The 12387-nt window shown below is 48.2% G+C and overlaps 1 protein-coding gene across 1 annotated transcript in view; it reads left to right on the plus strand.

Moving 5' to 3' along the window:
* Positions 1-8408, plus strand: part of LOC107122425 (glycogen [starch] synthase, liver-like) — a gene marked incomplete at its 5' end in the record, with an annotated part of 19876 nt that extends 11468 nt beyond the window's left edge. The window contains 5 exons of the mRNA XM_015425523.1: positions 871-997; positions 2245-2340; positions 3592-3755; positions 6932-7012; positions 8036-8408. Of these exons, the coding sequence (XP_015281009.1) occupies positions 871-997; positions 2245-2340; positions 3592-3755; positions 6932-7012; positions 8036-8260 (693 nt within the window). The remainder of the gene's footprint in view (positions 1-870; positions 998-2244; positions 2341-3591; positions 3756-6931; positions 7013-8035) is intronic.
* Positions 8409-12387: the final 3979 nt, after the last annotated feature.

Below are 12387 nucleotides of genomic sequence, written 5' to 3' on the forward strand. Positions count from 1 at the left end.
CAGAAGGGTGACAGCAACCTCAGGGAGGCTATAAATGGGCAGAGGTCATTTCGAGGGGGAACGCGGGGGAACGCAGTTCCCCCGGGTGAGGTGCAGGGGGGCGGGGCACATGACGAGGCCCCGCCCCCTGCTTCCGGCCGCCCCGCTTCCGGCCCTCATTCAGCCAGAAGGAGGCAGGAGAAGAGGGAGGGTAAGTTGCTTTCTCCCCGCCTCTCCCCACCCCTTCCTGTCTGGGGCCAGGGAGGGCCTTGGCGGGGCTTCCTTGAGCTTCCAGCCCTCATTCAGCCAGGAGGAGGCAGGAGAAGAGGGAGGGTAAGTTGCTTCCTCCCCACCTCTCCCCACCCCTGCCTGCCTGGGGCCAGGGAGGGCCTTGGCAGGGCTTCCTCGCACTCCCGCTGGCCTTGCAGGTTCACCGCCGGGCCCCTGATGTCAGGGGGTGAGGCATATGCTAATGAGTTATGCTAATGAGTTCCCCTAGCTCTTTTTCTACGAAATGACCCCTGTAAATGGGTGCCCGCTGCCTCACCCAAAAGCCTGGTGGAACAGCTCCGTCTTGCAGGCCCTGTGGAATTGAAGAAGATCCCGTGTAAGCAATGTCCCTGCTGCATATGGTACAGATTTGTGGAGTTGGGTGACTTTTTTAACCCAGTGTTCCCTCTAAGCTGAGCTAGTGCGAGCTAGCTCACAGTTTTTTAGCCTCTGGCTCACACATTTTCGTCTTAGCTCAGGAAGGATGGCTCCAGAGCAAACTCAGTTATGCAGTAGCCAAATCGCTTGCTCACAACTTTAATGCCAGCAGCTCACAAAGCAGAATTTTGGCTCACGAGACTCCACAGCTTAGAGGAAGCATTTTAACTCTTTCTTTTTCAGGTGATCTTGCACCCTGAATTCCTTTCTTCAACAAGTCCATTGCTACCAATGGACTATGAAGAGTTTGTCAGAGGCTGCCATCTTGGGGTATTCCCATCCTACTATGAGCCCTGGGGTTATACTCCCGGTAAGGGATCTTACCTTCTTTTATAAATTTAGCACTAGTATCTGATAATATTAACATATGGGATTCACTTCCAGGAGATGTCTGCAAGAATAGATGGTTTTTAAAAGAAAGAACCTGTATTGGGCTGCACCATCATCATATTCAATTTTAAACTATGCTACCAAGGGTGGATCCTTAAATCCACAGACCAGGGCCATTTTTACAAACATGAGGAAAACCCCGAGTTTATGGAGAAGTCTGAATTTTAACAAATGTATTATTGGAGGAGTCAGCCTGATGAAATAATAGAGTGCCTAATGAAATACTTGAGTGCCTGTAACTTTGGGAAATGGATGCCCTCGAAGATCTCAGTGCCTATTTTGAGAGTCGCTAAGCAATCATATCAGTTTTGCCAGCCTTCAAGCCTTGGATTCTGTCATTAAAAATCAGGGGGGGTTGGCGTAGAGACTTTTCCATCCCTGATCCCCTCTCCCTTACCCTGGAGGGCTAGTCTGATGCCCCCTCTCTTTTAAATGCTGTTACTTGTATGACATTTTCTGGTAGTTCAATTACCTCCTGTAGCAGTCTCATTCACTACTCTCTGCCCTCTACTCTCTTTGGAATGCCTCTTCCTTTGACATTCAGCTTTCTTCCTTTGTCTTTACATTCAGGTTCTTCTTTTGCAGGCTCTTCTGTTTACCCTGGCTTTCCCTGGCCCCGGTCACATGGCAAAGTTGCCGTGGGAGAGGCACGGATGGTGGGCGGATTATCCGGGCGCGATCACACCCCAACATCTGGGAAGTGGAGCACACCTGTGGCTTACCGCCAACAATGTGCCTTAAAAAACTAGTACCTCCAAGGTACTAGTAAACGTTTGCCACGGGCTTCCTCCAGATGCCCGTGATGTGATCGCGCTGGCGCGTGGCATTCCCCTCCAGTCCCTTGTTTACCCACCGGCGCTGAGGGAAGGACCCGTGGTGTGCCGCCGGCGTGTCTGATCGTATAATCGCGCATCAAACTGTGCCAGGGCAATTAGCCATGCCTCCCCCTCCCCCCCGTGATATCCGGCCTGTGTGACCAGGGCCCCTGATTGATTTCTCCTTCCCTTTGATGTCCTTTCCTATCCTCTTTAATGTGTGTTTTCTTTACACTTGTACTGCAAGTTTGCAGGCAGGGTGTCTCTTATTTTTAATGTGGTGCAGCATCTAGCTGTTACAGGTGTTTGGAAGTAATAACTAAATAATAAACTTTCCTTGGTCTTTTGCTAGCCGAGTGCACCGTCATGGGCATTCCCAGCGTGACCACCAATCTCTCTGGATTTGGCTGTTTTATGCAGGAGCATGTAGCTGACCCAGCAGCTTATGGTGAGAATGTTTGAACTCAGATCCTATTCTGAGCACGCTAGCAGCTGGTTTCATACACGGACTTGCATCACTTGTTTTCACATCAGCTCTGTGCATGAGATAGAGAAGGTAGAGAAATGAGTCCCTTTCTCCCTTTCTCACAAGACAAGAACTCAATGAAATTAACGAGCAGTGGGCTTAGAACAGATCAAAGAAAATACTTCTTCACCCAAAGAGTCATTAACATGTGGAATTCACTGCTCAAGAAGTGGTGGCGGCTATAAGCATAGACAGCTTCAAGAGGAGATTGGAGAAACAGCTGGAGCAGAGGTCCATCAGTGGCTATTATCCACAAGGTATAGATAGGAACTCTTGGTCTGGGAAGTGATGCTCTGTATTATTGGTGCTTGGGGGGGTCACAGTGGGGGCTTTCAAGAGTTCTAGCCCTGCTGGTGGACCTCCTGATGGCACCTGGGTTTTGGCCACTGTGTAGCACAGAGTGTTGGACTGGGTGGGCCACTGGCCCGATCCAACATTGGCTTCTCTTATGTTCTTATGGCCCTGCTGGTGGACCTCCTGATGGCACCTGGGTTTTGGCCACTGTGTGACATAGAGTGATGGACTGGGTGGGCCATTGGCCTGATCCAACATGGCTTCTCTTACGTTCTTATGGCTCCACTGGTAGACCTCGTGATGGCACCTGGGTTTTGGCCTCTGTGTGACACATTGTGTTGGACTGGATGGGCCATTGGTCTGATCCAACATGGCTTCTCTTATGTTCTTATAGTCAGTCCTGGTTAGTACTGGGGTGGGAGCCCATTAAGTAAGTCCAGCGTTGCTATGCAGAGGCAGGGAATGGCAAACCACTTCTGTTCATCTCTTGCCTAGAAAACCCTCCAGGTTCCCACCACCATTCCCACAAGCCATGGGTGCATCTCCGTTTCAGGGTACAGAATGTGATCTTTGGGGCCCATCCAGGTTTACCGTAAGTCAGAAGCGACTTGATGACACTTCCCAGCACCATTCCCACAAGCCACGGGTGCGTCTCAGTTTTAGGGTACAGAATGTGATCTTTGGGGCCCAAAGATCCACTGCAGTTAAAGCAGAGAGGATGAAGAAGAGGAGAATAAGAATCAAATATGAATACCCTCAGTTTATGGGAGAGGGTGTTTTTTTTTAAGATTATGATGTATAAAGACAGATGCAAGGGAAGCCTCCAAAGGTCAAAAGCGTCTGTGTCTACATCTTCCTAACCTGGCTTGTCTCCTACAGGTATTTACATTGTGGACCGGAGACACCGCTCTCCGGACGAGTCTTGCAACCAGCTGACGCAGTTCCTATATGCGTTCTGCCAGCAGTCACGTCGGCAAAGAATCGTCCAGAGAAACAGAACGGAGAGGCTCTCAGATTTGCTGGACTGGAGATATCTGGGCAGGGTATGTTAAGCTGTGTCATGCATGTCCCCTTTCTGCTTTTCTGAGAAGTCTTTGTATAGCTGTGTGTAATAAGTTGAGGCTAGTGTTAAGCTGTGTCGTGCATGTCCAGTCCCCTTTCTGCTTTTCTGAGAAGTCTCTGTATAGCTGTGTGTAATAAGTTGAGGCTATCGTACTTTGGTCACATTACAAGGACTCGTGGGCACTCCATGACATTGCTAGAACTCGTGGGCACTCCATGAAATTGCTGAGCGGTCGGGTTAGAACGGATAAGAGGAAGTACTTCTTCACCCAAAGAGTGAAAAGACAATAACGCTAGGAAAGGCAGAAGGCAGCAGGAAAAGGAAAAGACCCACAATGAGATGGGTCGAGTCAATAAAGGTATTGAGGTTAACTGGTGTGATTAGTTCAGTCAACCCTAGTTAGCGGAGTGGTTCAATAAAGCTACAAATGCAGGAGCGTCACTTCACCAGGTTACTCAGCTTACAAAGCTAGACAGAGCCACATTGCAAGTTTAGAAGAAAAAATGCTTCTGTCTTTATTTGAGAAGTACACTTTGGATAGGAAAGAGTAGGGTCATGATAGAGTACTAACTTACTAGCTAAAGGATGGAGGCAGATAGCAAGAGGCCCATCTGCCTCATGGTGCCAAGAGAGGTTTTCCTTCTAAGCTGAGTTCGTGTGAGCCAGCGCACAGTTTTTTAGCCTCTGGCTCACACATTTCTGTCTTCGCTCAGGAAGGAGGGCTCCAGAGCAAACTAATTTATGCAGTAGCCAACTTGGTGCGTGCAGGGAGAGAGATCATCTTCAAGTGAGTGAGAGAATGGAAGGGAGGGGAAATCGTCCCTGAGAACACAATCTGCATTTCAAAGGGGACGATGGCAGAACAGTAAAGACAGGAAGAAAGGTCAGTGTGTCCATCTAGCGATCTAGCCTCTGTCGCCACTCAGTCTGGAGGTCTGAGAGAGGGGACATCGCACCTGGGACTTCCAACAAAAGGAAGCCACGGCCCTCAGTTTGCAAGACCTGAGCAAGGCTGTTAATTATTGGACGTTTTGGAGGTCACTGATTTATAGGATTGCCCTAAGTTGGTTAAGACGCTGAACTGCAGGCTGTGGAAGGTCGGTAGTTCAGCAGTTCGAGACCCGAGTGTGCCGCATGACGGAGTGAGCTCTCGTCTCTGGTTCCAGCTCCTGCCAACCTAGCAGTTCGAAAGCAAGAAATTGCAAGTAGATAAATAGGCACCACTTTGGTGGGAAGGTAACAGCGTTCCGTGCGCCTTGGTGTTTAGTCATGCCGGCCACATGACCACGGAAATGTCTTCGGACAGTGCTGGCTCTTCGGCTTTGAAACGGAGATGAGCACGGCAACCCTAGAGTTGGACTCGACTGGCTTTCGAGCAAGGGAAACCTTTACCTTTACCTTTACATAAATTGGAAGTGACTCAACAGTACTTGACACACACACAATAATAATATGTCAATATCCTTTTTAAAAAGAATGTAGGGTGAATCAGCCCTAACAGCCTAGACTAGCCTGATCTCCTCAGATCTCAGAAGCTGAGCAGGGTCCATACTTGGATGGGAGATCATCAAGGACAACCTAAGGCTGCTTGGACCTTGAAGATCCCAGACAGAATGGATACCACAGGTTAGGAAAGGTACAAATAGGTATTAAAAAAGGCCTGCATGGTTAATGAACAAAATAATGGAAGCAGTAAAAGGTAAGGAGGATTCCTTTAGGCAGTGGAAGGCTAGTCCGAGTGAGATCAAGAAAAGGGAGCACAGCCTTTGGCAAATAAAATGCAAGTCGGTGATCAGATAGGCAAAAAGGAACATATTGCAAAAAACATCAGGGCTGATAATAAAAATTTCTTCAAATACATTATTAGCAGGAAGGCAGTGGGACCCTTGGATGACCAAGGAGTAAAAGGATTACTAAAGGAGGATAGGGAAATGGCAGATAATCTGGATGCTTCCCCCCCCTCTGTCTTCACTGTCGAAGATGGGGAGGTGTTTGCCCACTTCGGAATCACTGATTTCGGGAGGGGTGACATGATAGAGGTTTACAAAACTGTGCATGGGATAGAGAAGGTAGAGAAAGGAGTCCTTTTCTCCTTGCAACTGGCAGGGGATGGGGGGGGGAATTACTGGGGGAAGGAGGGAGGCCCTGCCAACATTGCAGCAACGTGCCCACGTCCCTGCCCACATGACCTGGAAGTGACATCGTCACACAGCAACATCGGGTGATGCTCTGGTATTTGGGCCAAATCTCTATGGTAAACTTGGCTTCTACGATAGAGTTTTTGCCCAAATACCAGAGGACATAAGAACATAAGAGACGCCAATGTTGGATCAGGCCAAAAGCCCATCCAGTCCAACACTCTGTGTCACACAGTGGCCACAAATACCAGTGCCATCAGGAGGTCCACCAGTGGGGCCAGGACATTAGAAGCCCTCCCCCTGTGTCATCCCAACACCCCAATGTGATGATGTCACTTCCAGGTCACATGGGCCTCTTCCCGTATGTTCCCCCAAAAGCACTACGATCGGGGAACTCCCATCTCCTGGAAGTTCCAGTTCCCCGAGAGACCAAGTTTGCCCTTACTAGGGCCAGGGCATTTTTGGTGGCGGCTCCTACCTGGTGGAATGAGCTCCCAGATGAGATCTGGGCCCTGCGGGACCTTATGCAGACGGAGCTCTTCTGCCAGGCGTTTGAGTAGGAGCCGCCGCCGCCACTATCCTACCAACGAGGTAGTGCGCCATCAGCAGCCCTGTTAAAGGGGGACTGGCCCGGCCTGGCAGAACAGCGTAGCAGGAGACCGCTTTGCCGAGAGAGCTGGCCATCAAATTTGGGTGGTTGTTCCCATCTTGGAAGATTAAATATAGGCTCAGCACCGTGTAAATAGGATGGTTTTATTGTGTTTTAAATATGTAGCTTATCATATGTTTTATTGTATTTTACTCTGGCTTTGCCATATGTAAGCCACCCTGAGCCGTTGGGAGGGCGGGGTATAAATCAAATAAATAAATGTAGAAATGTTGCTCTTTATCGGGGTAATTTCCCCCTGATGGCCAGCTGATCGGCAGCGGGGCATTGGGGCCCTCCACCGGGGGGTGGGTCTGCCAACCCTATAGTTCCTTAATGCGGCTTTCTCTCTGTCTCCCTTTCCTCTTACAGTATTACATGCATGCCCGGCACTTGGCTCTGAGCCGAGCATTTCCCGAAAAATTTGAGTTGGAACCGAACGCTCCTCCAAAGGTAACTTTTGCTTAAGAAGGTGTTACTTAAGAATCAGCTTTATAAAATATGAAGGGGGTGAGTGGGAAACAGGAAGGGACTGTCATCCCTCTCTTCAATTCCCTTAATTCTGTCGACAACTGCAATGATGGAGATGCTGGGAACACAAATCAAGGCTTCTGCTGGTAACACAAAGACCTTTTCATGCCTGGAGAGCAGGAGGCAGCCCCACATTCAGCTAGTCATCGACTAAATCTTTATCTTCCGGGAAGGTTCATTTTTATACGCACAACAGCCCTCTGAGGTAGGGTAGGCAAGAGGATCGGCCCATTATCACCTAGCAAGCGTCCAGGCCTGTGGCAGAAGCAAAAAGTCTTCCAATTTCTTGAGACTCGATTAGGGATTTGACCAAGCATCTCCTTCATGGGTCCTGCCCATTTGGATATGAAAAACCGGAACTCATGAAAACTCGGCTCAGCTTTAGGCTACAGTAGGGGTCCCCAGTGTGGTGCCCATGAGTACTATGCTGGCCGCTGACTCCTTTCTTGGTGCCCACCAAGCAGTAGGGTTGGCATTCCCCAGTTTGGGACGGGGGAACTTCGCTGGGGCGCCTCTGGTGCCAGCATCCTTAAGAATGGAGCCCCAGGGAGCAGCCACTCTGCCCTAGACCCTGGAAAGCTGTTTCCGGTCTGAAGAGACCATATTGACCTTAGACTGAAGAAGAAGAAGAAGAAGAAGAGATTGGATTTCTACCCCGCCCTTCACTACCCAAAGGAGTCACAGAGCGGCTTACAAACTCTGTTCCCTTCCCCTCCCCACAACAGACACCCTGTGAGGTGGGTGGGGCTGAGAGAGCTCTGACAGAAACTGCTCTTTTTCAAGAACAGCTCTTATCAGAACTACGGCTTGCCCAAGGTCATCCAGCCAGGTGCAAGTGGAGGAGTGGGGAATCAAACCCGGTTCTCCCACCAAACTGGCTCTCTGATTCAATATAAGGCAGCTTCATGTGTGTTCATCTGTTTTCTGCTTTTATTTCTCTTTCAGACTGAGGGATTCCGGTTCCCCCGTCCTTCATCGGTACCCCCTTCACCCTCCGTGTCTCAGCACAACAGTCCCCACCAAAGCGATGAGGACGAGTCTGAAGATGAGGACGAAAGGTACGACGAAGAGGAAGAAGCCGAGAGGGATAGGCAGAACATAAAATCTCCTTTCGGCATCAGCGCTGTGCCCCCAGGGAAAAAGAAGCAGCACGGAGAATACAGGAACTGAGCGGCTCTCTTTGCTCCTAGCTTTGCACGAGCACCACCCATCCGACCATACCTGTACCACCTTGAAGATCAAAGGGCTTGCAACATGACATTAGGGGGAGTGTCCATGATGATACATGAGCTAAATGTCTGAAATATCTCGACTTCCCCCCCCCCTCTTTTGAAATAGTTTGGATTATATATTTGTTTTCCTTCCTTCCCTTTACTGGGGGTAGAAGACATTTAGAAGAGTACATTAAACAGTAGGATTGTATGCTGGCTTTTGTATTTGTATCCCTGATACTGGAGGACGGGTAGAGGAGGATCAAAGCGTTCTGCTATCTGCAAACATGGCAGGCTTATGGGGAAAGAAAACTACTGTTGTTGTTGTAGCTACTAAGCCTGCTGCTGTCTAAAAAAAACACACCTCATTGAGCATTTTAGAATGTTTTATATATATAAGTAAATTAAGGCCCCAGTCACACAGGCCAGATAACGCAGGGGGGGGAGGTGTGGCAGTTCACCCCGGAGCAAAATAAGGCGTGGTAGCCCGATCACATGGTCCCCCGAGTCTCCGTGCTTCGGCTGTTAGCTGGCGATCACACGGTGATGCTGCAGCATGGCAAAGAAGCAGCGTGGCGTGATCACACAAGCGTTTCACGTTTGTGCGCATGCGCAGTTCTGTGAAACAGCACTGCTTTCAGTTTTGTGTTTGTGTGCATGTGCTTGCGAAAAACATCCGGTTTGCGATGGGATGTGGACAGGCGCCGGATACCATGGGATACTAGCGCTCCCGCGATCAGACGCCCGCCTGTGCCACGCATTTTCCGAATACTTGTGCACTTTCCTTGGTACTTTTTAACTCCGCATCTTTGGCAGGGCGCCACGGGTTGGCCACGGGTGCGCTACGCTTCCCAGATGTTACAGTGTGATCGCGCCCGAAAAATCCACCCAATATTCGTGCCTTTCGTGCGGCAAATTCTCTGTGTGACTGGGGCCTAAGCTAGGAAAAGTAAGCTAGGAAAATTAAGCAAGGAAGAACTGAAAGCAGCAGACCCAACCACCTGAGATGGATTGACTCAGTCAAGGGGCGATTTTGCAACTAGCATTTGCTCCATGTTTTCTCAACTGGGAGGAAAAAGTGCAGCTCAAAGCCGCACTCAAATACCGCGGGGCAACGCCGAACTGACTGCAAAGTCACCCCTGAATGGCCATAAATCTATGCAGAAGGTACCATGAAACCCGATGATCAAAGAAAGCGAAAGCGGCGTGCAGCGTAGAGGGTACCGTGAAATCCGATGATGAAAGAAAGTGAAAGCGGCATGCAATGCAGAGGGGAATTTCTGTTCCAGCGTGGGTTTCGTAAAACAACGGAGGGAAAAGCCAATGCAGAATCGCCCAAGGAAGCTGTGGCCCTCAGTCTGAAAGACTTCATCAAGGCTGTTCACGATAGGACATTTTTGAGGCCATTAATTCATAACGTTACCATAAGTCAGAAGGGACTTGACTGCGCTGCACTTAAGACACACGCACCAATTCATCTCGCATTCTGCAAGCACAGACATGGATCGCCTCGACAAATCCCTTTTCTATCAGTCTGAAACTGATTCAAAAGTCTTTTAGCTGCTATTGTTAGGCTCCGTGAAAGTGAGAGCCAACACACCCATTTTCGGAGTGGTATGTTGGATTATTTCTTTTTTTTGGTAAACAAATTTTATTTTCTCAGGAATACAACATATGAAATTAAATCATTTCATTCTATCAATTGTCTACCCCATTCCCAATTCCTCCCCTCCCTCCAGTGGCTTCCCGCAATGCTTCCACCCCTGCTCCAAATTACTTCATATCATCAACTATATCAATTTCTTGTCATTACAATCTAAAGATAACATCATTTGACTTAATATTGATCTAAACATATTAAGTTTTGTTTCACATCCCAGTTCTTTGTATGTTGGATTATTTCTGTACCAGATTTCAGCTTTCTGATATCGTCATGGGTGATCATCTTTATATATTTCTGGTTATGTCATTTAAAATCAGCAGCAGGCTTCGACTCGTTTCTAAAAACAACGCTTTTCTTTTCCTTTTCTTGTCAAGTGGGTAAAAGGAATGTTTTCCTTCGGTATATTTTTTAAAAGACAGAAGGTTAATATGAATGGGGAAAAGGAACAAAACGGTTGAAAAACAAATGCCAAATCCAGCATGCAACCTCATTAAGCATAGCAAATCCGGTCTTCTGGCTTTCTTCCAGGCTTGTACATACCGTAGATTAGATTTCTGACTCTTAGTAGTTGTACACCCTTGGTTTTGTTGTAATTATCCTAGACCCATAGCAGAGAGGGTGGGAAGAACTGCTATCCTGCCCCGAACCTTAGCCTCCTCCTTCCTTTTCTCCCTCCAAACCAAGATTCAACACTATGGGAGATCTATAATTTAGAATCGTATATAGATGTGAAATTAAATCTCATTTGCTACCTAGTACGTTTTCGAAATGTTACAAGTCAGGTTGCAAAAAACCTAAAACGGGTTAGATCGAAACTGGATCCAAAGCTGCTGTACTGCTCACATAATGGGCAATTCTGCACCTAGCATTCACTCCACATTTTCTCAACTGGGAGGGAAAAGTGCAGCTCAAAACCACACCCAAACACCTTGGGGCAACACCGTGCTGAGGGCAAAGTCACCCCTGAATGGCCATAAAATGGCCATAGATCTATGTAGAAGGTACAATAAAATCTGACGATCAAAGAACTCGAAAGTGGCATGGAGTGTGGAAGCTACCATAAAAACCAATAATCAAAGGAAGTGAAAGCAGCATGCAATGCAGAAGGGAATTTCTGTTCCAGTGTGGGTTTCATGAAACAAAGGAGGGAAAAGCCAGTGCAGAATCAGTCACTGTCTACTTCCATCAGGAGAGGGGCACCTTTAATCCCTTTGTTTGGATCCAGGCCATTAGTTGAATTCCAGAACTCATGTTTTTGGTCAACAGTTCTTAGCTGAACTTGGGGACATCCTTTCACACGTAGAACGCCTGAAGTCCTCTTCAGAAATGGAAATTTCACTGACACTGAATGACAGGATGTCCAGTTGGTCAGCCGTGTTGGTCTGAAGCAGTAGAACAAAATCAGAGTCCAGTAACACCTTTAAGACCAACAAATGTATCTTAAAAAGTGTGTATGCGTACGAAAGCTCATACCTTGAATAAACCTTTGTTGGTCTTAGAGGTGCCACTTTTAATTTGTTCAACAGGGTGTCCAGTTTCACATCCAGACTTGAATTCTGATTTGTTTTCCATTTGTTTAGTCAAGATTTGAGGATTCAGCTCAAACTAGAATCTCCCCCATACATCATACTTCAGGTTCTGGTCCATTCTCTTTTGCTCTTCATGTAAACATGGAGCATGAGGTGCTATGGGGTTTTCCTGCTGTACTTGGGTGCCACCACTGTAAATGGAAGGACTGTAGCTTCCAGCTCTGCAGGAGAGTCAAGGCCGGGACCAATGGGATTCCACCTGGCTTTCCAAAGCCTTGGTCTTGAGCCTGCCCCTTCAGCCTGGGCAGCCAAACTGTTATCAGACGGCACCTACCTGCCTCTCATCTTGGGCAAGCCATAGTTCTGTCAGAGCTGTCCTTGAAAAGAGCAGTTTCTGTCAGAGCTCTCTCAGCCCCACCCACCTCACAGGGTGTCTGTTGTAGGGGGAGGGGAAAGGAGTTTATAAGCCACTCTGAGACTCTGAGTGAAGGGCGGGGTATAAAAAGGGTTTTTTTTTAAGGATAACATACATACACAGGAAAGAACCTTTGGCAGCTTGCTGACACATACTTCAGGTTCTGGTCCATTCTCTTTTGCTCTTCATGTAAACATGGAGCATGAGGTGCTATGGGGTTTTCCTGCTGTACTTGGGTGCCACCACTGTAAATGGAAGGACTGTAGCTTCCAGCTCTGCAGGAGAGTCAAGGCCGGGACCAATGGGATTCCACCTGGCTTTCCAAAGCCTTGGTCTTGAGCCTGCCCCTTCAGCCTGGGCAGCCAAACTGTTATCAGACGGCACCTACCTGCCTCTCATCTTGGGCAAGCCATAGTTCTGTCAGAGCTGTCCTTGAAAAGAGCAGTTTCTGTCAGAGCTCTCTCAGCCCCACCCACCTC

This window comes from Gekko japonicus, unplaced genomic scaffold (genome assembly GCF_001447785.1).
Source record: "Gekko japonicus isolate JY-2015 unplaced genomic scaffold, Gekko_japonicus_V1.1 scaffold4856, whole genome shotgun sequence".
NCBI classification, from domain to species: Eukaryota; Metazoa; Chordata; class Lepidosauria; order Squamata; family Gekkonidae; genus Gekko; species Gekko japonicus.